The sequence below is a fragment of the Oryctolagus cuniculus genome, chromosome 13 (genome assembly GCF_964237555.1).
Source record: "Oryctolagus cuniculus chromosome 13, mOryCun1.1, whole genome shotgun sequence".
NCBI classification, from domain to species: Eukaryota; Metazoa; Chordata; class Mammalia; order Lagomorpha; family Leporidae; genus Oryctolagus; species Oryctolagus cuniculus.
Window position 1 is genome coordinate 93,681,242 of NC_091444.1, and position 24,385 is coordinate 93,705,626.

Sequence of the window (24,385 nt, forward strand, 5' to 3'; positions counted from 1 at the left end):
TTGTTGGGGTTTAGGCCAAATGTTTAATTCCACTAGGTACACAGATCTTAAAGCATGACACGGTACAGCGTACAGTAGATAACTCACACTGGAGTGAGCACACGAGCCTGGCATTTCATTTTGTTGGATCTGACTGGGAGAATGACACTGGTGACCGGTGCTCTCTGATTAGGTATTACTGTCAACAATACTTGGTTAACAATACTTGGATAAAGTGCTGATAAATAACTTAAATGTTACAAAAAAGGACGGTCCCTGGTAAGTTCCAGGTCTGCCTAGACAGCTGTGTAGTTCGGTGCGGCTGGCCCGTGGACTTCAAATGGCTGCAGGCTCCTCGGGACCACCGCGATGTCGCACAGGCTCGAGTTGGCCAGAGTCGGACACGTCATAGCTTGTCTTGTACTTGGCCAAGATTTTCATGAGAGGCCGCAGTTTTAGCCACCACTGTTCTTTGGGAATTCTGTGCCTACAAGGGAAGACAACAGTGATAGACTACTTTGCCAGGAGACAGCTTCTAAATGTTGTGTACTGCCCTGGGCCAGCAGGGAAAAGACTGACTGGCCAGAAAAGATAAAGATTTGTGGAGCAAATGACAAGATTCCATGTGTCAAATAAAACCATTAATCTCATATTCCAGAAAGTTCTGCCCTATTTCTTTTTTTTTTTTTTTGACAGGCAGAGTGGATAGTGAGAGAGAGAGAGACAGAGAGAAAGGTCTTCCTTTTGCCGTTGGTTCACCCTCCAATGGCTGCCACGGCTGGCGCGCTGCGGCCGGCGCACCGCGCTGATCCAAAGGCAGGAGCCAGGTGCTTCTCCTGGTCTCCCATGGGGAGCACTTGGGCCATCCTCCACTGCACTCCCGGGCCACAGCAGAGAGCTGGTCTGGAAGAGGGGCAACCGGGACAGAATCCGGTGCCCCAACCGGGACTAGAACCCGGTGTGCCGGCGCCGCTAGGTTGAGAATTAGCTTATTGAGCCATGGTGCCGGCCAGTTCTGCCCTATTTCTAAAAGTCTAGGATTTTTTTTAACTTAGCTTCAGAAGAAGCTGTGTGTTCCCCAACATTCTGAATGAGTTACGTATGGTCAAGTGCAGTATGCTGTGTCTCTGTCCTAATGACTCTATTAATTACCCATGCCTTCTCATGGACAATCTTTCATTGACTTACTCAAAATCTGTTTCGTTCTTCAGCTCTGCCACAGGTTGAAAAAGAACATTTCTTTTGCTTATTCCCAGCACACAAATGGAATCATCAGAAACAAATCTTTTTCCTGTAAAAGTTAAAAAGGAAAGAAAAAAGTTAAAAACTCATACTGAATGAATGGGCAGAAAAATGGTCTATGAAAGAAGGAACAGTAAGGAGAGAGAAAAGGTCTTGCCAGCTGTAGGGAGGTAAGAATTCGGATTCCTCAGGACCACCCTGGGATGAGCAGAGACATCTGGTTCTGATACGCCGGCTGGGGAACTCTGATGGGTGGTGTGAACCCCTACGCAATATGACCAGCATCATACTCAGAAGTTCCCAGGGCAGCTCTCCTCTGAAAGCTGTCCGTCCTTCCAGAACCTGAGAGAAGAGAGGCCCAGGCTGTGCCGAGGCCTCCCTTACTCCCCACACCCCAAGAAGTAGTGTGGACAGCACAGAAAACGAGGGAGTCCTGGCAAGGAGCTGTTTTTCACATTGGTGCTGAGTAAATATCGCCCTACATACTGAAATAGAAGATGGGCACCAGCTGCAGAAGGACTGCCGTTACATATTAGCGGGAGTCCAGCACAGCCATCACAAGCAGCTCACTGCTTCCTGAAACGCTGTACCTTGCTTCTCAGCATCCCAGCCATCCCTCCTCTCTGGCCGCGTACCTTTGCCGGGAGACTCCTTCAGTTTCGTGGTAATCCACTGCATGGCTCTGGCAGAAATTTTGGTTCCAAAGTTCCTATCAAAGGGAGAAGGTGCTCCACCCTGTGGCGGTTAAAGTTAAATGACATAATGGTTACACATCAATACTCTTCCCAGTGTTTTTACAGTAGAGCAATGAAGACTGGCTTGACAAAACTGACATTTCTAAGAGACCCACTGGCAAACAGAACTTTGTTTTGCGTATTTCTGCCCACCACGTTTTTAGCTGGGACAGAACAAAGCAGACGTCTGTGACCTGCAGCACGTGCTCACATGTTAGGAAAGCAGCTCAGTACTTCGCCTTCGAGTAAAACAGCGATCTTTAATCACCTGTACAAGCCAACCTACATCCTTTCTTTTTGAATCTTACATTAGCATTTCTCAGACTTGCATGGAGGCGGTTGCGGGTCACAGTTCTAGTGCCTGGTGAATCCTGAGGACTCACTTTCACAGAATACACACACAGCTACCATTGCTGTGATTCAAGGGGCTCCATGAACCTTGTGAGATGAGTCAGGGGACCTTTATTTAAAACTTCCTCGGAAGAGGAGGCAAGGACGGAGCGCAGACGTGCAGATCGGTAGCCCTGGGGCCGCCTGCCCCCCAGCTCGGCTCTAGTGGTGTAATTTGGAGCTTGCCTAGAAATCCTACACGGGGACTGTCCCCTATGGTGCTTTCCAAATCATTCTGATTTTGTGTAGACTTTTTGTATCATTTGTGATACTTCATTTTAAATCATCTTAGGCCCTGAAATATAATAAACATTTAATTTGAGTAAGAATTTCCAACAAACTGGTGTCACCATATATAGGAAAGCTGGTTTTCAAAGAATCGTAAAGCTGATATCTGGCATGACTGTTTTGTTTCAGATGTTTTGCATCATCTCAGAGCTTACCTACATATACACCTCTTCTTCCCCAAAGTGACTAAAGTGAGATGGATGTGAAGTCACTTGAATAACTTATTTCCTGCTTGGTCGGACCACAGGGGCCACACAGGGTCTCGGGGACTTCAGGCCTACCTGCTGCATGTGGCCCAGCACATTCTTCCTGCAGTCAAACACTCCTCTGCCCTCTTCCGAGTAGAGCTGGTAGATGAAGTCGGTGGTGTAGTTTTCACTGCAGCTCTCGTTCCTGTAACAAATGCCAAGGAGCCAAGTGACCAGCCACTGGGGTGCAAGGTGCAAGGCTTTGTTCTGCCCTGTGGGCCTGCTGGTGGCCCCAGGGTCCACTGCCACCTGTCAGACTGGCCTCAAGCCCTCCACTACTTTCACTCTGCGTGTTTCCCTCATCATAAGGCTAAGATCTAATTGTTTAGTTAAAAGATTAGGAGAATCCCATGTTGCCATGCAGCAGGTTAAGCCACAGCCACAGCCACAGCCACAGCAGGCATCCATATGAGCACGGGTTTGAGTCTCAGCTGCTCCACTTTGTTTCTGCTCACTGCCGATGGGCCTGGGAAAGCAGCAGATGACCCAAGTGTTTGGGCCCCTGCACCCATGTGAGAGACCCAGTCCAGCCCTGGCTGTTTTGGCCATTTGGGGAGTAAAACCAGCAGATGGAAAAATCAGTCTCTATCTATCTCTCTAATTCTGCCTTTCATCATAAATATACAAATCTTTAAAAATGATGATGAGATAACTAAAAAAAAAGACTAATTATTTAAATGCAAGTTTTTAACACTGTGCAGTTGCTTCTTTGCTTTCTTCAGTATTCACAATGAGAATCAATGGCAACTGCTTGTTAGGTTTCAGGTCATGATAGCTTTTGTCTAACAACCTGGGTCTAAAACAGAACTGTTTTTCCAAGGGTGCAGATTGTGGCACAGCTAGGTAAGCTGCCCCGTGGGATGCAAACATCCCATATCCGAGTGCCAGTTGCTGTTCCTCTGAGTCCAGTCCAGCTTCCTGCTAATGCACCTGGGAGGCAACAGATGGCGGCCCAAGTGCTTGAGTCGCTGTCACTCATGGGGGCGACCTGGATGAAGCCCTGGCTCCTGTGTTCAGCCTGGCCCAGCCCTGACTTATTGCAGTCATTTGGTCAGTGAACTAGCAAATGGAAGGTCTCTCTCCCTCTACCTCTGTCACTCGGCCTTTCAAATACATCTGTAAAACAAAACAAAACCTGCAAGACCACACTTCCTATTAAAAATTTAACAACAAAAATATATGTTTCCATTACCTGAGCACAAGACCCCTCTGAATAGTGGTCTTCATTTTCTCTGTCAGGTGCTCCACGTTGGACTAGAAAAGAGTATTTTGTTAGAGAAAAACCTTATTAGGCACCTACTGTGTGCCAGGTATCGTACAACCGTAAGTGCTGGAATGAATGATGCCCCGAAGAACACAAAGATGGCAACTGCTTTCATAGCTTATTTTTGTGGGAAGCTAACAGACAGAAACCTGTTGGGGAGTGATAAATGCAAAGGTAACAAAAAGGAAGCAAGATGACGCAGTGTGTGTGATGAGAGCGAGAGTAGCTATGGGAGTGGGAATACTTTTAGTAGATGCAGCTCACAACTTTGATCGGAAATGCTCTCCAAAATAAATAGGTTTTCCTTAAACCCCTTTACTTTGTATATCTGACTGGTATCTATAACATTTAACTATTATTAGCCGTTTCTGTCTCAGAGCTCTCAGAAAAAAGTATCCGTTGTCTGACTTTATACAAGCACTCATATAATTGCCCAACGAACATTCTTGGACCAAGAAAACTTTAGGGACCTCGATTCATACACAAATTGTAGAAGGCAACCACATCTTGAAGGAAACAGGAATGTGCAAAAATATCCTGTTTCATTTCATGTGAGGAGGAGAATGACAAAGAGGTAACTCTCTAATGATATCTTTTAAAAAGTAGACTTTTACATATGAGCAAATCTTTCATTTCTTGAGTAGCTACCCTGTGCCAAGAACCACTGTCATTGCTACAGGCAATATCTTTTGAAAGATCTCTGGGCCATCGCCGCGGCTCACTAGGCTAATCCTCCGCCTGTGGCACCGGCATACCGGGTTCTAGTCCCGGTCGGGGCGCCGGATTCTGTCCCGGTTGCCCCTCTTCCAGGCCAGCTCTCTGCTGTGGCCAGGGAGTGCAGTGGAGGATGGCCCAGGTCCTTGGGCCCTGCACCCACATGGGAGACCAGGAGAAGCACCTGGCTCCTGGATCCTGGCTGCTGGCTTCGGATCAGCGCGATGCGCGGGCCGCAGCGGCCATTGGAGGAGGGTGAACCAACAGCAAAAAGGAAGACCTTTCTCTCTCTCTCTATCCACTCTGCCTGTCAAAAAACAAAAACAAAAACAAACAAAAAAAAGAACTCTGAAGCATAAATATTTAATCCAACATTGTGAAGAAATCCAGGGCTCAGATGCCCATGTCACAGTTGAGTAATAAGTGTGTCTTTCCTTGATTAATTCCATTCAGAAACAGGTAAGATCATAACCTTTTTAAGAAACCCACTGGTGGGGCCAGCGCTGTGATGTAGCAGGTAAAGCTGCCACCTGCAGTGCTGGCATCCCATATGGGCATCGGGTTGAGTCCTGGCTGCTCCACTTTCTGATCTAGCTCCCTGCTATGGCTTGAGAAAGCAGTGGAAGATAGCCCAAGTCCTTGAGCCCCTGCACCCTCATGGAAGACTCCTGGCTTCAGATCGGCGCAATTCCAGCCATTGCAGCCAACTGGGGAGTGAACCAGCGGATGGAAGACCTCTCTCTCTCTCTCTCTCTCTCTCTCTCTGTCTCTGTCTCTACCTCTCTCTTTCTCTGCCTCCCTGTAACTCTGCCTTTCAAATAAATAAATCTTAAAAAAAGGCAATTGGCCCCAGGTGTATCTCATCTGCCAACACCTATCTTCCTGCATGGAGTTTAGCAACTTGATGCTACAGGACCCACATCTGGATCCAGCTGTGTTGTGCCATCCAAACTGGGGCTGGCCATGGTCCAGCCCAGACTCCCCACCCAATCCATGAACCTGCTACTCGCTCATACTGAGGCTCCCGCCAGTGTCCTTCCTCCCATTCAGAAGCCTGGTGAAAGGCTGTGGCCACTCCTGGTTCAAGGAAGGGAAGGAGACGAGAAGCTGGGCTCAGCGCAACCAGCCCTTCACCTGCAAGAGCCAGGACCTACAAAGCTGTGGCCTTCCTCTTGGTTTAGAAACAGACCAGGCGGCTGGCGCCACGGCTCAAAAGGCTAATCCTCCACCTAGCGGCACCGGCACACCGGGTTCTAGTTCCGGTCGGGGCGCCGGATTCTGTCCCGGTTGCCCCTCTTCCAGGCCAGCTCTCTGCTGTGGCCAGGGAGTGCAGTGGAGGATAGTCCAAGTGCTTGGTCCCTGCACCCCATGGGAGACCAGGAGAAGTACCTGGCTCCTGCCATCGGATCAGCGCGGTGTGCTGGCCGCAGCGCGCCAGCCGTGGCGGCCACTGGAGGGTGAACCAACGGCAAAAGGAAGACCTTTCTCTCTGTCTCTCTCTCTCACTATCCACTCTGCCTGTCAAAAAAAAAAAAAAAAAAAAAAGAAAAGAAAATGATTTAACAGACCAGGCATCAGAGACCTTACAATGTTGAAGAAGCTGCAGCAACACCTAGGGTGACTGCTCATGGAACACACATTCTGGGCGACGGAGAGTCGGTGGAGGTTCATCAGTGACCCTCTGGTGGAGGACAGTCCTGACAGGGGAGGCTCTGTGCCTGGAGGGCTGGCCGTGCCTGGGCAATCTGTACTGTACTTTCCACTCAATTTTCCTGTAACCTTAAAAGTGCTCTAAAAAAACAGCACTTGCAAACATTTTTAAAGCAGCACGAAGTAATGAGTTCGGCTCCTGTTTTGTTTCTCACTGGCACCGCGTGTCCCCACCGACAACACAGATGTAGAGTTCAGCACAGTGACTGGTCTGCCACCTCAGTGGACACCTCATCTTCCCTAATTAAAGTCAGCATCTCACAGAGGTCAAAGGTACTGGGTAACCTGCAGTGCCTCCTTCCAGGTCTTCAGAATCTTCCCAACCCCAGATCCACAGGACACCATGAGTCTGGGACTGATGGAAATATTTCCAAAGACCTAAGAGACACTGCTCGAAGTGTCTGAATCCCTTGAACAAGCAAATACCCTCTTAAAATGATTTATCTTACATGAATGAAAAATATCAGTTACTTACTTGGTATACAAAATCATTAGGACAAAAATGTATAACAGAAGCTTGCGTTTTCACATACAAGAATAAAATTGGTGGGGCCACCACTGTGGCATAGTAGATTAAGCATCTGCTTGCAGCGCTGGCATCCCATATGCAGGCCAGTTCTAGTCCCAGCTGCTCCACTTCCAATCCAGCTCCCTGCTAATGGCCTGGGAAAGCAGTAGAAGATGGCCCAAGTGCCTGGGCCCCTGCACCTGTGTGGGAGACCTGGCTCCTGGCTTCCGATCAGCCCACTCCAGCTGCTGCGGCCATTTAGGGAGTGAACCAGCAGACTGAAGACCTTTCTGTCTCTCCCTCTCTCTGTTCCTAACTCTGCCTTTCAAGTGAATAAATTAAAAAAATAGGGGGGGGAGGGTGCCTGAACCATGCCTGTTCACTGTCATTTACTGATGCTGGAGTAAATGGACCTGAATTCAAAAAGATGGATAATTCGAAGTGCAAAAGACGAAAAGGAAAGGGAGAGGAAGAGAGAGAGGAAGGGAGTATCATTATGTTCTTAGAATTCTATCTACAGGAGCTGGTTCTCTGGTGTAATGGACTAAACTTCTGCCTGCGGTACCGAATCACTTATGGACACCGGTTCTAGTCCCGGCTGCTCCTCTTCTGATCCAGCTCTCTGCTATGGCCTGGGAAAGCAGTAGAAGATGGGCCATATGCTTGGGCCCCTACACCTGTGTGGGAGACTCAAAAGAAGCTCCTGGCTCAGGATCAGCTCAGCTATGGCCATTGCGGCCATCTGGGGAGTGAACCAGCGGATAGAAGATCTTTTTCTCTCTCTTTCTCTCCCTCTAACTCTACCTCTCAAAAAATAAATATGAAAAACAAAAAAAGAATTCTACCTACAAGTTACATTGACTCTGCCACAAACTAATTAAAATGAATGAAAAGATTAAAAAGAAGTCTCAATTCACAAGCACCATCTTTGTCCTCTCAATAAAAAATTAAAACAACCCACCAACTGTAAATGCTGTTACTCCTGCAGCAGCCCCGGATGCCCTGAGCGAACGGCTCCCCGGGAACTGACGCCGTTTACACACCTGTAAATCTCTGATGTCAAAGGGCTCTTCAAAGATGTAGGCGGCGTCTGCTCCGGCCGCGAGCCCCCCCATGTTGGCCAGGTAGCCGCAGTAGCCGCCCATGGTCTCGATGATAAACACGCGTCGCTTGGTCCCGCTGGCTGACTGCTTGATGCGGTCACACGTCTGGTCACAGAAAAGGACGTCAGTCATTTCAAACCCAGGGCCCTCACCAGCACCGGGGTGTTCGTTCACTAGCTGAGAGATCCACTCCCCGCCAGGAGCGGCAGCAAGTCCCTCCACCAGGCAGAACATGCAGTCAGAGCACCGGACAGATAACCCCGCCCCCGCTGGTGTGCACGGCCACCTAGGGGGCTGTCTCTGAGCAGCACCGATGTGAGCAGTAGATATGGATCCAAACAGCGCATGGCAATGACAGGGCTAGGATGCAGAATCCAGGCTGGCTTTGTGTTGGGTCTTTGCCTATGGCATCCAGGTACTGAAAACTTCATCGCATGGTCTGAATTAGAGACTAATTCTGGGGGAGATGGGGAAGGAACAGGACCCAGAACCAGATGTCAGGTCCCTACAGGTAGACGTGCAAAACCACATGGATTACTTTTCTAGTTGGATCTGCCCTATGTGTGCACCCTCAGGTGGAGGAATAGTGTCCCGAATTCAGTGAACACTGCAATCATGCTAATGGCACCAAGAATACTGGTGGAGAAGCGGTTCTGTCGTCAGGTCCATTTGTATGTGTGCTTTTCCAAATAAGGCCCCAGACAGGCTGTTGATGAGAAATGGAGCAAATCACTCCACACTGAACCTAACAACTGAGCAAAAGCCCCGACTGCGGATGCCACAGACCGTGAAAACAAAAAATAGCTGAGTTGGAACAGTCACCTTTGCCTAAAGCTATAATCCATAGCTCCCAAACACTACTGTTACCTAGATCGCCATCTGAAGGCTGGAATTAGTTTCTTCTAAAAATAGTAAGCCATCTCAGCCACGTCTCTTGCAATTACTTAAAGCAGTACTGATGAGGGAATGACCAGGGCAACAAGTGTTAACCCTTCTGCGTGCGGGTGGCACATGGAGGGGGCTTCCTCTCTCGGGGGATGGGGGAAGCATTGCGGAGGGTCACGACCCCTGCCCAGCACAGCGGGGACGGAAGTCGCAAGCTGCACCAGCCGGGCGGAACTGGTATTTTCACTGTGCAAATCTGCCTGTTAATGCCAACGCCTTACAAAAGCACACACAGACAGTTCTCCAAGGGCAATAGCCAGGAAGTGTCTCACCACAGAAAAATCCCCAAACCATAAATGTCCCTAACATTTTGCTACCATGGTTTGTTTTTTTTTTAATAAAAAACTAAAAGCCAAACATGAAAAGATGAAATTTTCCAGTGTTGAGATGGAAAGAGAGTCAGTGACTTCTAATATGAGGACACGGACTTTCTCCGCTGAGGAACTGGAAGGCGAACCTTCCCGTGACTGTGGCGGTATCCATTCAAGGTAGCTGACCACGTGCCCGACTCGGGACCAGGTGGGCAGGGGGCCATCCACAGTACATCTGGAATGACTCTAGGCAGGTCAGGAGGGGGCTAACTCTGCCAGGGTAATGTCTGAGCCCTAGCAGCATTCAGCAGCCAGCAGCCATTGCACTGGTCTGTCTCTGATAGAACAGGTGTCTGGGGAGGGTGCATTGTGGGTAGGCTCCCGAGGGAGCCACTGATTCGGGAATGAATGAGGCCATCACACTTCTGTGGGGCAGCACAACAACACGCGCACGAGGAAGACACTGAGGATGCATCCAGCAGAATCAGTCAAATACTTAGATGAGATTAGGATGCTGGGTCTAGGTGAACCTTTTCTTTCCCCACTTTAGACTTCAACTCAGCAGTGTGAGCTTGGAACACAACCTGCTGTTCCCAAGGTTCTGTGCCAAGTGTTCTCTCTCTCCAGGACTGTCATAAACACGGGTGTGGACTCAGACATAAACATTTCCAGTGAGAGGGCAGCGGCTGGCGCCCTTCTGCAAGGCACAGGGCACAAGGAGTCTGATGGACAGCTGTGGTCACCATCCTCTCTTCCGTGGGAGTCCTCTCCTGTCCAACACGCAGACCACAGATGGCTCAGCAGCTGGGGCCATCAGTGCGTGGCGGGTCTTGGGCACTGCCATGGGGTTGTGAGTGTCACATCCGAGACCTGCTAGATCAAACCCTCCTCCGGCAGGTGCTGTGGGTAAAGCTGCCCTCCTGGAGAGCATGGCTGTCACCTCTCCGGGAAGACTGTGCCTCCAAGCAGCGGCCTGTGGCTCCCTGGGTTTGGATCAGCGTTGCTCTAGCTTGGGGCTTTCACGCTCACCGGCCTGTACGTTCCCTCTCTGCATTGCTCCGGAGACTTTTTTCTAGGAGCTGCCTCTACCTACTCAACTGTGGGCAGGACAAACAGGCACCTCTCCAGGAATGATCCCCACGGCTTACCTCATTCATGCGATATAGAGATATCATCCCAAGGACCACATGTAGCATCCTGTTTGTAATCGATAAAATTAAGCCTGTCGTGCAGAGTGTGATTAAAAAAAAAAAAAAGTCTAGGGATTGGCATGTGTTGTGGCGCAGAGGATTAAGCCACTGCCTGCGGCACCAGCATCCCGCGTGGGTACCAGTTTGTGTCCTGGCTGCTCCACTTCCGATCCAGCTCCCTGCTGGTGGCCTGGGAAAAGAAGTGGAGGAAGGCCCAAGTACTTGGGCTCCTGCCACCCATGTGGGAGACCCGGATAAAGCTCCTGGCTCCTCCTGGCTTCCGTTGCAGCCATCTGGGGGAGTGAACCAGCAAATGGAAGATCTCTCTCTCTCTCTCTAACTCTGACTTTCAAAATAAGTAAATATATAAAAAAGAAAAAAATAACTGCAGTAAGTTTGGCTCATTCATTCTGAAAGACTTAATGAGTTTCTCATTTTACTTTCCAGTTGGGGTCAAAAAACAAAACAAAGCCCCTAGGATGACAGTCCAACCTGATGGGCGACCTTAGGGCTGGAGAAACAAATCATGAAAACACACAAGTGAAAGCCGTGAGCAGAAAGAGAATTCTCTTACCTCAACAACCATATTCAGGCCAGTATCACAACCAATACTTAGGTCTGAGCCTGGGACATTGTTGCTAATAGTAGCCGGCACGACGCACATAGGGATGCAAAACTCCTCGTGGCGTGTTCGCGCCTCGCCCAGTATGAGCATGCTGTGGTAAGCCTGAAGCAGCAGGGCCATAGCAGTTAGCAGGGTGCAGGCATGTCATGTGCCAGTCACTGTGGCTCTGGGGATGTGGCAGGAAGGGGCCCAGGGACCAACAGCGGGACGCTGTACGGAGCCGTAGGGGACACCTGGGTTTGCATCGGGCAGCAGCAGGATGTGCCTCAACAAGGCTGCGTGGTGTAGCTCTTGTCCTCCCCATAGGAGGCTGCTACAAGCCACAGAGGTGAGGCAAGTGCCAAACAGACAGCAAAGCAGGCGGCAGGCAAGGAAGCGGGCAGAGGAGGCAGCAGAGTGTTAGTCTCTGGATGGAACAGCTGCTCATTTCTTGGCATCTGAGAGTGGGTGGAGAGAGCCAGTCGGGCTGGAAAGTTTAAGAGCAAGGGGCCGATCCTCCTTCCACAGGTGGGGCCGGGGAGGGGCCGCTGAGAGAAGCACAGGGCTGTAAAGACATCAAATGACTAGCATCACCCGGATGCAGAGTGGGGTAACCTACAGGCAGGTGCCATGCAGCCCGAAACACAGCATGCAGCGATGCAGCGACATTACCCGCCTGGGACCTGCTCAGCTGGGAGCCCTGGCATCCGCTGCCCTTTTGGAGGGAGCTGCTTGTCATGGCCCCTGGCAAGTCTCACACATCCAACATCATGGATCAGCAAGACTCCCCCGATGGACTGCTTTGGGATCCCAGGGCGAGAAAGTGGCTCTGATGACAAAAAGGCAAGATGTTCTCCAGCACGGGACAGAGGTTTGAGTGATCTGCCCAGGGTGTTAACCGAGTTAGTAGCAGGATGCAAGTCCACTCACCCACCACTCCTAAGTCCAAGCAGCTCCAGACACCGCAAGGTGGTGGTGTAAAATATATAGGGGCAAAACCCACACATATGTAGTCTTCTATTTGTCCCACTTAATGCACACATCAGTACATCTGGCTGCAGAAATACAAGAGTATTAACATTTGAACGCAGAGTGCGACTCTTGCCTCCCCGGGAGGGTTATGCAATAAATGACCAGTTCGCTGTATGGCTTTTCTGCAACCTTAGCCATGCTGAGCTCTAGAGCCGCTGTGGCCTGAGGATTCTGGACAGTGGGGTCATGGACCTGCTACAGGTTAGTTCACAGAGAAGACAGGAGGAAGGGGAGACAGGTCAGCCAGCACTGGGTGACGGAAGTGTGAGTAGCCTCTCCCGTGTGCCCACCACCTCCGCCTCTGCTCAGCATGCGGTATCGTAGGGGCTCTGCCTTTCAGGCTTTATCTATAACCTTATGGCAAAGGACTCCATTCAGAAGGCAAGTCTGCTTTGGAAGCACGAAAGAGATGCCTGAGGACGCTCACTGGCCACCGCCTGCACTACGCAATGGGCTCGTCAGCACTTTCTGCTATCGTTTGCAAATGCTCTCCATGGGAGCAGGCGAGAAAAGCCTCAGAGATGAGCATTCCGTGAGAGCCACTGGGCCTGAGGGGTACGAGGAGGAGCAGGTGGCGGGCAGAGCGGGTGTGAGAGCCTTGACCCCATTCTGAAAACTCTGAGGACGGCTGAATTGCTGCAAACACTTTACACCTTCCATTCCTCATCCCTCCCTCCCCCTTACCTTCCTTCAATAGCCAAAAACCAAGAGGGAATGTTGGGACCAGGCCCTTGCACAGGAAAGCATAGAGCTCTAAAGACAATGCACAGTCCTGCTACCGTGGAGGGCCGGCAGAGCAGCAGTGACTTGCCCTGCCTTGCACTCCGGGTGTGGAGATTTTCAAACGCCACCAAGACACCCTAGACATTTGGAGCTGCCCACACCAAGAACAGACTGGCCGGAGTTTGGAGAGACTTAAGCAGAGTTTCCCATTTCTTTGTGATCCTAAAATTCGAAGCTATCAGTAGGGCTTGTGGTCAGGCTGCCTTCTCGGCATTCGACGGCTCGCTTTGCGTGTTCTTTAGACCAGAACAAAGGATTGTGCCAGCGTTAAGGAACACAAGGTTAAGTCCAATGGAAACAGCTGTAACGTGCGGATTTCCTAAAATAGCCGCTTTGACGTATTCTGTTCACTCTTCTCCATCCAAAAGCCCCACTACTAACCATTACCAGGCAGACATCCCAAGGAGTGCGCGTCTGTAAGCTACGCATCAATGCTGGTGGAGAACCAGTGAGGACAGTGACTACACATCCAGACTTGAAGATCGCTGGATTAAATACAACCAGCTCAGTGTGTCTCGACCGCCACCAGGCTGGCATTCTAAACCTGGCAATTCCTGATGGTGTGGACCGCCCTGCACGTGTGCGAAGTCGGGCAGCAGCTCTGAGCACCCCCAGTCCCAGTTCTGACCATCACGCTGTCCCTGGGGAGCAACATCATCCCCGATTGAGAACCACCACATTCTCTGAACAACAGGGAACCAGTTGGTGTCGCGAGGTAGCCCTGGATTGTAAATCCAAATGACATGCCATCCAGGGCCAAGCAGGGAGCCAAGCCATCAGCCACGAGGTAACCTGTGTGGGGAAGCGGCTTTGAGCTATTGAGATCCTAGGTGATCCAACGCCAACTTGCGGCAGGTTCTCAGCCTGAGGGTCTCATGACCAGCAGCAGGAGAGACCCCGAGGGACCTGGGTCCAGTCACCTCACATCCCTACCAGGCCACCTGCTCCTTTTGTAATGGCCAGTTTAGCCTCGAGCAGACCCGAATCCAAACCTACAAAACAGAAGTCAGCTTCATTTTGGCCTTAATAGACAGAACTCTGGAAGAAACTGATGCCATGTCCCCATGTTGGTCTTTTGGCCTCCACGGCACCCAGAACGACTATCAGCCATGTTCACATCCCTCACCTGGCTCCTGAGTGGTCACAGCATTCACTGAGGGTATCCTGCCCAGCCTGGCTCCACTCACCCGTGTGAAGATGACAGCCACGACCCCAGATGGCCCCAGAAACTGAACACTGGGGAACACACACACCCACTTACCATGTATGGCTCTGCCTGAAGCCATCAGCAACCATACACTACCTGCTCATTCTTTTCCTTTTGCAAACATTACCATGGATTAACCCAGCTTTCAGGAACCCGAATGAAGAACATGCTAAATTTAAAAAAATCATACACGAAGTCACCAAACCCTTCCGCAGCAAGATGAATAGATAATAACTTGGGATTTTTTTTTTGCCCATTTATATTTTGGTTTTCAATTTTTACAACACATGCATTGCCTATTAAGATTTGCCAAACAACATCTACAAAAAAGTTCTTTATAGCAGAAGAGCCTGTGATGAAGAAAAGGGGAATCTTTCCTTCACGCCTGAAAGCGCATATCACATATCTACAGGAGATCAAAGCCAACCCTGACCAGTACTTACAGGAAGGTCCCCACTGCCCACCAGCGACAGCTTCCGAATCCCTCACCCATCCCCGCTCAGGTTTGTTCCAGTTAGGTAATACTTAGGAAAAAAGCAACACAACAAAAAGAAGCTCCAGTTGCTTTTACTGCACGCTTGGCTTACGCACACTCAAAATCTCGCTAAATCAAAGTAAAAAAGCAATGACAGAAGTGATGAGATCCATTCTGTAATACACATTTATCTCTGCATCCACAATCTGATGATCAATCAAGAGCCCGAACCGGTCCCATAAGCAGCACAAGCAGCAACAGCAGTCCCCAGGGAAGGACAAGCGATGCCCAAGCAAGAGGTTAGTGAGGGCAGGTAAGGACGCTAAATATCGCTTCCAGCACCAGCGGGCACAGCCAACACTAGGCTGGTTTTCTTTTACTGAAGAAACTGCAGAAAGTTTAAGGAGTTTGCACGCAAGAAGTAAGTGCTAAGCATTACTTACCATTTGAATTTTTAAAGCTTTGTGTTTTTTTATTTACCAGTACTAGAAATAAGTTGGAAGCCAAGGGTTCAAGAAAAAAAAAAAAGCTTAGAAAAATATGCATAAGAACTAGGTCTCAAAAGCAAAACAAGAACTTGAGAATCACTGAAAAAAAAAATGGATTCTAATTTTTTTTTAAAAATTAAATGCCTTGTTTCTGACACCAAGTGTGATTCATAAACACGGTCAGAAGAATGAATTTCTATGTTCTATGATTGCCTTTTGGCAAAAAAATTCCAGTAGCATTACTATTTTAGATGCAATTTAACATACCCCTCTTTACTAAGGGGAACATGATGTTAACGGTCACAAGCAAACGTGTAAGAAATGCAAATAGTCCACTTAGGCCAATGGAGAAAATGGCAGAGCATTTTGTTCAATTTTTGCCCTTAGACATCATGGCTAGGGCCTCTGGATCCAGGATTTATCATAGCCTGGAAGCAAATCTGGCTCGACAAGAATAAATAAATCAAAAATTAAAAAACTAATTTTAATGACTGTCCCAACCACAAAATACCACGATCTAGTCCCACGTGAGCTACTGGTGTCCACTCTCAGTAAGTCCTGGCATCACCCCAGCAGTGCCCCAAGGAAAAGGGGTGATAAGAGCTTGGGGAACTAGATCAAAGACTTTTCAGGTCCTAAAGGACCTTTATGCTTTTCTGGAAAAAAAAAATAAATAATGACAGTCTCATTCAGAACACTGGCATGGCGGCCGGGAAAAGGCCGCTTCTAGCACACTGGTAGATAAAGGGGCCGGGCCCTGAGGGTTAGCGGCAGCCGCGCCTGCTTTGCTGAGCGCCCAGGCACTTACGTCGGTGATCGTGTTCAGAGCTGTGTCTGCCCCAATGCTGAAATCAGAACCTGGGACATTGTTGGAGACAGTAGCAGGAACCATAACCATGGGGACACAGAACTCCTCGTGCTTCTCCCGGGCAGCAGACAGCTCTAGGAGTCCCAGGTAGGCCTGTTGGACAAGTGTGTGCAATGGTGGGGGCTGGGAAGGGACAGGGAGGGGGCCAAGGGACAGCACTAGGAGTAGAAGCACAAGAGGGGGCCTCGGGGACAGCCACTTCTACCACAGCACACAAGGTATGCAAGGGGACACCACGGAACCACTAAAAAAATCAACATAGAGATGCATTAAGACCACAGACAAGGGCAAACAGTTTTTTTAAGCAGAAAGGAGGAAACAGGACATTATCTTCCAGAAGCAAGACTAAATCCCTTATTTGTAAAACTGATTAAAGTTCTTACATTTTTCTTTAAAGTGAATTGCAAATTATGGGGAAGATCCTCATTAGATAGAAAACCAAAGGCTAGAGTCCCATAGGTAATTTTTTAAAAATCCAGCCACATAAGTACTGTCCTCTCTAAAAAGCCAATGGATTTGAAACTCAAGAGATACACATGTCTCTGTTAGACTTTAAATACGGCAGGACTCACAGAACAGCTGCAGCCCAGTGAAGGACTCGAGTTTTCACCTGATTAAGTCACTTTTGGAATGGGGTGAACGTTACAATAGGCTTAGCGTTCTTCTGCATTAGAATTACCCATTGGCACCACCAGCACCTGGGAAATCGTTAACCCCAGTTTGTGAAGGCTGAGCAACGAGTACTGTGCGTTGTGAAGCCAACACAGAGGACACGCATCCCTGCAAAACTGACGAGCAGGCTAACAGAGGAAAATTAACATACCTCAAATCCACCAATAATCAATATGGCGTTGATATTATGGGTACGTATCTGGGTGGCGATCTCCTCTAAGTACTTTCCAGGCAGAATACTAAAAGGAGTTCAACCAAGAGAGGGCATCAGACACAGTCCAGCTTCCTACTTCCCGTGACACCTCCCACTGTTGCTGGTGAGCACCTTAGAAACTCTGCCCCAGGACCCCCTCCCAGTAGCGAACAGCGGGGTGCTTCCTTCCCACCATCCTGGTTGGCAGACAAGCAGCTTGGGTAGCCATATGCTAGCAGAAGGCGGCAGGAATGGCCAGGAATCTTATCACAAAAGACAGTATTTCAAAAAGCAAATGGGAAGGATCATTTCAGCTAAGAGTTCCACCTAAAAAAAATTTGACTGCCTCAGTTGGAAAACAAACAAACCAACCTGGAATAGCTTGCAATTACCACAGTAATTGTCTAAATGGAAATTTCCAGGTTCCAAATATCCTGTGAATAGATTATTCTCATACTAAAGCACATCCACTCACACTTGTGGTCCCTCTCTTGTGTTATAACGGATTGCAAAGGATGCCATTAACAACTGCACCACAGGCAAATGATATCTGGCTATGCTCTGACACAAGATCCTGGCAAAAACCCACTCCAAGTGCTTTCATGCTTTGCAGAGAAAATAAAGTAGCTGAGGCTGGCGCTGTGGCATAGCGGGTAAAGCCGCCGCCTACAGGGCCAGCATCCCATACGGATGACTGGAGCAACAGTGTCCACAAGCTCCCTCTCTCTCCAAGCCCTGAGACTCATCCCCAGCTCCCCAAACAGGTTCAGATTCCTGGAGCAGGAACAGGTCACTGACCCAATGCCTCTTCCTTCTGGAGTTCCTTTACAAGAAATCAGAACGGGGCAGCAACACCCAGCCATTCCTTTCCAGAATGCCTTCCTTGTTCTGTAAGAGCAGGGCAGGGAGTGGACGTTGGGAAAATTACCGTTTTGTCCCGAGAATGGATCCTCCCTGGCCGGTCCAACCGCCAACATCTCCCCAGCGAATTTCTTTGATCTAATGTGCAAACACAGAATGAAACAGCTAGTAAAAAAGACAAAGGAATTAGAGATATTTAAAAATAGCTCAGTTTCTGTAGCTTCAATAGGCTGCATTTCCATGAAAGTTTGTGCCGTCTAATGAGCCTGTTCTCATAGTGATGTCAGGGAGTGAAGGCATGAAGGGAACTTCGAAGGTTAAGCAACAGATGAGGAATACCATGGAATGACCTTCTTACTGCCCATGGGGAACCTCTGCACTTCAGCCCCCAGCCACACATACTAGAGGAATCCTTTAGCTGTCCAAATTCGGTCGCTGGGAGATAACAGAGGATTAACATGATGGTTTATAAATTAAAAAAAGATGAAAATTAAACTTCTTAAAAACTGGAAAACAGATGAGGGGTGAAGCCCATTAAGCTTACTCATATAGAGAATTCGGGGTGGAAGGGGCATTTGGTGCAACGGTTAAGACGCCGCATCCAGTATCAGAGTCCCTTGGTCCAGTTTCCTGCTAATGCACGGCCTGGGAGGCAGCAGATGATGGTTCAAATAGTTGAAGCCCTGCTTTCCAACCCACGTGGGAGACCTGCACTGAATTCATGGCTCCTGGCCTCAGCCTGGCCCAGCCCCTGCTGTTGCAGGCATTTGAGGAGTGAACCATTGGGTGGGAGATCTCTCTGCCTTTCAAATAAATTAACTAAAAAGAGGATTCTGTGGTAGATGAAGCATGAACCACAGAAGGAAGAACTCCAGCTCCTCCGGCTTCCAATCATGCAATCCCAGGTAAATTAACTTGTTGGATCCACTCCCTTATCATGGTAAGGTCTTTAGGTAAATTCCATTTGGCAAAAAAATGTATCATTTCACATCAAAAGGAGATTTTGCAAGCATGTCAGTGTGTCTTGTGTGCATATATATGTGTACATATCTGTACACATGCATGCATGCATGTGATCCAACATAATACAGCTGAAAGAACTCAGCATGGAAAGACCGAGCCCTAGTGATCAGTTTGAAGCCACTATTTCTTTGTAAAACCCAAGAATGGCTTGAGACCAAGGAACCTTCCAAAGGCTGCACAAGGAAAGAAACAACGCTGACTCAGGATGGAAAGGCTCCTGGCGCCCTCAGCAGCTGAGACTTGGGCGGATGCAGGGAGCTCAGATCTTACCCTAGGCTGTGCCCCAGCTTGGATGAAAACAAAGTGTTTTCTGTGTGATCCCCAGGGCTTCTGTAAAGTCCTTGCAAACCACCTCATGCTCTCCTCTCTCCGCTCTTAGCAGTGAACTTGAGGGTGCAGTCTTTGGACCTCCCTTGAACTAGCCCAGACAATTCCACAGTTTTCAACAGCTTTACCTTGGAGGCCTCCCAAACCCACATCTTCAGCCCCTTGAAGATTCTCTAACACAATATGCACCAGTCCTCCAGACAACCCCCTCAGAGCACCTCCAACCCTCAGGTTGCCTTCAGACTGCCTCTCATGTCTCCCCCATTTCCATGAACCCCGACTCCAGCATGGCATGGGCTCAGGCCATGCTTCCTCACTTCACCTCGGCATATATTTTGCGAGCCTCTACTGCTGGCCCTGCCTTCAAAAGACATCCAGGCCCATGAAGCCTTCCTCACTATCTCCACAGCTGCTGGATATGACCTGTGCCACTGGCGCCTCTTATCTTGGTTTTTGCAAAGACTCCCGCTGGTCTCCCTGCTTCCTGCCTCTGCCTTTGATAAGCCCCGGAGGGAGCCTGTAAGAAGCACGCTAGGATGTGCCACTCACTGCCCTGCTCAGAACCCTCCACCTACTCAACATGAATGCCAGTCTCCTTACAGCTCTACCGAGGACCTGGGGCCCTTCTTATCCTTTCATCCCCATCCTCCTACCTCCCTGTCCCTCCCGTACCCCTGGGACATTGGTGACACCCACCTCAGGGCCCTTGCACCCTCCTTGCCTCTGCCTGGAACCAAGATCCACAGGAGCATTCACTCACCTGCAGGACTCCTCACAGCACTGTGGGATCTGGGCACAGACCCCCAGGGCATTCTTATCCCCTCCTTGGTGTGGCTCCCACTTTAATAGCTAGGTGCTCGCCTGGTCTATCCTTACTTATTATCATCTCCCTCTTGGAGATCTGAACTCCACAGGGATCTGAAGAGGGAGCCTGCCTGCCTGCTCTGCCCACTCATCTAATTCCAAAGCGTAAGAAATTAAACATCTGGGGCCCGTGCTGTGGCACAGTAGGTAAAGCCACCGTCTGTAGTGCCAGCATCCCATGTGGGCAACGGTTCAAGTCTCAGCTGCTCTACTTCTGATCCAGCTCTCTGTTATGGCTTGGGAAAGCAGTACAAGACGGCCCAAATGCTTGGGTCCGTGTACCCATGTGGGAAACCTGGAAGAAGCTCCTGGCTCCTGGCTTCAGATTGGCACAGCTCTGGCCATTGCAGCCAATTGGGGAGTGAACCATCGGATAGAAGACCCCTTTCTCTCTCTCTCTCTCTCTCTCTCTCTGCCTCCCCTCTCTCTGTGTAACTCTGCCTTTCAAATAAATAAATAAATCTTAAAAAAAGAAAGAAATTAAATATCTGTTGCTAACACCAACCAGCACGGCATCCGATTAAATGGACAGGATCTGCAGCTTCACCTATCCGCTTAAAATCCTCTATTGTAGGGACTGGGTCAGGTTAGTAAACGTCTCTGTGCCGTGGTTTTCTCCGAAGACACAAGGTGGGTGGTGGCTGATAATTGATTTAGTGTGCGGTTTCAGTGGGTTTACTCCTTGTGACTCCTGTAGAAGGAGTGCACAGTAGGCACTCGGGAGTTAACTATGTTATTGAGATTTACATTTGAGCGAGGGCTAACATATGCCAGGTGCCACACACTTTTCCCACAGGGCCCCAGTAGACTTAGCCTACGAGGAGACTCTCATCACACCGCCTTCCCTGGTGCCTCTGGAGAAAACATGAGTATCTGTTATACCTTGGGCTTACTTCGAAAGCCTGCAATATAATTTAGGATGGAATTCTAAAGGAGAATAAACAATCCCTGATCCTCTCAGGGGTGGGTGGGGGACTCCCTTCTGCCAATGGCCATTCGGATATCATTCGCAGACCATACAAAATTATCGGCTTAGAAATTAGCCTTCTGGGGCCGGCGCTGTGGCTCAGCGGGTTAAAACTCCAACCTGCAGCGCTGGCATCCCACATGAGTGCCAGTTCAAGTCCTGGCTGTTCTACTTCCAATCCAGCTCCCTGCTAATGTGCCTAAGAAAAGCAGCTGAGGATGACCCAAGTGTTTGGGCCCCTGAACCCAAACACATGGGAAACCCAGAAGAAGCTGCTAGCTCCTGGCTTCATACTTGCCCAGCTCTGGCCATTGCAGCCATTTAGGGAATGAACCAGCAGATAGAAGATTTCTTTCTCTCTCTCCCTCTCTCTCTGTAACTCTGCCTTTCAAATAAATTAATTAATTAAAAAAAAATTAGCCTGCTGGAGTAGATTTATTCAATTTCAAGTCCAACCCGCAGTTGCCTTGGCAGGTTCCACTCTTCCTGCAACAAACAATCATTACAGTCAGGATATCACAGAACCCTGGATCGTAAGCACTGGAAGGTATGGGGCAGCTAACTTCTGCTGTAAAATGATCATCCAATTCGGGGCGTGTGACTGATTGGGACCTCCTGGGAGACTCACCTGGCCTTTGGCAAAGCCGTCAAAGCCATCGTAGACTGCAAACATCTTGTGACCATCAGCGATCCCCACTCGCACAGCCGAGCGCACAGCTGCGTTCATCCCAGCGGCGGGCGCCCCTACATTGATGACAGCCACGTTGCAATTACTCTGGAAGGCAAGAGAAGGCAGGCACAGGGTCACTGGGCTTGCGTAAGCCCCCCATTTGTTGCACACTGCGCAAGCGGCCCACACCATGGTAGACCAGATGTAGCTAAAACTCATTCCATGTTGGGATACTGGCCAGGATGAAACAGCCATTCAGAGAGATCAAGGGTTAAGCTTCCAGGGCCCGCACTGGAGCTGGGGCCTGCACCGATGAGGGCAGGAGGGCCCTGAGGCCATAGAAGGACCTACCTTTTGGATCTTATCATCTGGAAGCTTGATGGCAAGTCGCTTATAAGTGTTCAGGTTGTTCTCAAAGCTCCTAGAAGAAGAAGGTATCATTGGAGCCACGGTTACAATTCTGGATACAGACAGGGTTACTCTTCCAGGGCAAGGGTCACAGAACTATTTCCCCGAGACAGGGGTTCTGCTCAACATGGGGGAAGAAAGAAGCCCTAACCCCAGGATTTCACCACATCCTGCCAAGCCCCCAGCGGGAACGCCGGTGCAAGCTCTACTTCATTCTAGTTCTGAAAGGGGCTAAGGAAAAAAACAGTGATTCTGTGCACCTCCGAATTTTTTTTAAAACACTGGCCATGTATCACCATGCCCCTTAATCATATCAGGTTCTGAGCAACCTCCACCCTTCCCAAAAGGAAAAAAATAAATCCAATGCCAACCAGAGAAAACAACTGCCTTACTTCTTACTTCGTGAATTTTCACATGGAGACAGAGTAAGCCCAACCTCTCAGCACACGCTGTATGTATGGCTAGGCCTGAGGAACACATCTTCCTAACACAATAGAGCTTTCTTTAAAACAACTCACCTCCCTCTGAGTTGAACAGCGTCTTTAAATCTTCTCTCATCCATTGCCTTTTGTACCTCCTGAGTCTTCAAGAAAAAATAATGAAAGGCAGAAGGAATGTGTCACTAATATGCTCGTGGGTGGAAGACAGGTGGGAGGCAAGGCTAGCTCAATCCTTCCACTGCTGGTTCCCACCCAGATAGCCCTGGTGGGTCACAGTCCACCCTGGAGGCAGGCAGACCTGGGGCTGGTGGATTTAGATCACCGACCGCCAGCAAAGTCTGGGGAGGATAAAACAGAACATGTGACTGTAGCACCTGTGTGTGACCACAGCAGGTTGAGAGGCCTGAAGAGGCCAGGGCCATCCAAGGACACTGAGCTGGCAAACCCCAGTTAACTTGAGGATCTTGGGCACATTCCTGATCTTGTCAATTTCCTCCACTGCAAGATAAGAAAAATCCCTACCTCTGGTGCTGTCTCTGGTTTTTAAATACATGTCAGCCTCTGAGGACGACACCAGAAAGTAAGCAGTTGCTTAATGAATGGCTCAGTGTGGCTTTAAATAAGAAAACCTTGACACAGTGGTTTGCAGATCAGTCAAGTTCCATCTACTACTTCTGTCTAGACAATTAGAGACACTGGAGCGAGAAATGGGCTCAAAGTAAGTGCACTGCACATAGCTAAATGCTGTGGTCCTTTCAAGCCTACCCCCTCACACAGTTTCAGTCACCTCCAGTCTCCTGACCCTTAGGATACAAACCACCACAAACAAACACACAGACATACCAACCACACCTCCTCACACTTTGATTCCTATAGGCTTTTGGAAATTAATGTTTCCTTTTTTTTTTCTTTTAAAGATTTATTTATTTATTTGAGAGGCAGAGCTACAGAGAGGTCTTTCATCCATTGGTTCACTCTGCAAATGGCAGCAATGGCCAGAGCTGGACCGATCCAAAGCCAGGAGCTTTATCCGGGTCTCCCATGCAGGTGCAGGGGCCCAAGCACTAAGGCCATCTTCCTTCCACTGCTTTTCCAGGCCATTAGCAGGAAGCTGGATTGCAAGTGGAGCATCCGGGATTCGAACCAGAGTCCAAGTGGGATGCTGGCTCCCCAAGTGGAGGCTTAGCCTAATACTCCACAGCGCCAGCCCCAGAAATTTGTTTCTAAGGTTACCTTCAACAAGCTCCTTGCCTTACTTAGTCACTTCTCTGTATATGTTATTAAAGGCTTACTATAATTCAGGCTCATTGGAAAGACCAGACAAAATACAAGTCATGAATAAACTTTGAAAAACAAAAGAGAAAAGTCATTTCTACTGAAACTAACACCTCATCTACTAAATGACTCATTAGAAAATTAAAACTCATCTTTCCTTCGTCCATTTGCAGGCACTCTTGTGGCCCAGAGGGTGGGAACATCTCAGGACGCCAGGGCAAGCAGCTAGCCAACACCCTATCACAGGTTTTCATGTCCTCGGGGACGGGAGGACAGGAAGAGGCTGACACTGCAGAAATCTAGCCGCGTCACACCTTCCAGCTGTGAAAGGCTGAGACAGTGTCCTGCACTTTTTTTTTCCCCTGCGGCATCTGGGGTCCGGGAAGGGACCACTTGGGTCCACTGAGTGTTGACAGAGACGCTCGACAATCCCCAGTGTACACTCGTTCCTCATACACTCAACTACAACAGGAGGTCCCCGCCACATGGAGAGTAACCAAGAAAACAAGGACGGCTTTAGCCTGTCGGGCGAAGACAGGGAGCCTGTTGCTTCCACCACCCACGGGGCAGCCCAGCCCAGCCTCACAAAGGCCGTGGGACCC

General features: G+C 49.2%; 1 protein-coding gene across 4 annotated transcripts in view; it reads right to left on the minus strand.

Annotated features, from left to right (window-relative positions):
* PFKP (phosphofructokinase, platelet) overlaps positions 1-24,385 on the minus strand; it is a 68,940-nt gene continuing 44,555 nt past the window's right edge. Inside the window, exons 11-23 of one of the 4 annotated variants that reach the window (XM_051832425.2) lie at positions 22,587-22,651; positions 22,012-22,081; positions 21,619-21,765; positions 17,877-17,947; positions 16,907-16,994; positions 16,024-16,176; positions 11,201-11,353; positions 8,121-8,285; positions 4,074-4,135; positions 2,915-3,026; positions 1,857-1,956; positions 1,168-1,270; positions 1-466 (exon numbers count right to left, since the gene is read on the minus strand). In XM_051832425.2, the coding sequence (XP_051688385.1) occupies positions 316-466; positions 1,168-1,270; positions 1,857-1,956; positions 2,915-3,026; positions 4,074-4,135; positions 8,121-8,285; positions 11,201-11,353; positions 16,024-16,176; positions 16,907-16,994; positions 17,877-17,947; positions 21,619-21,765; positions 22,012-22,081; positions 22,587-22,651 (1,440 nt within the window). In that variant the 3' untranslated portion in view covers positions 1-315. 4 annotated transcript variants of the gene reach the window in all.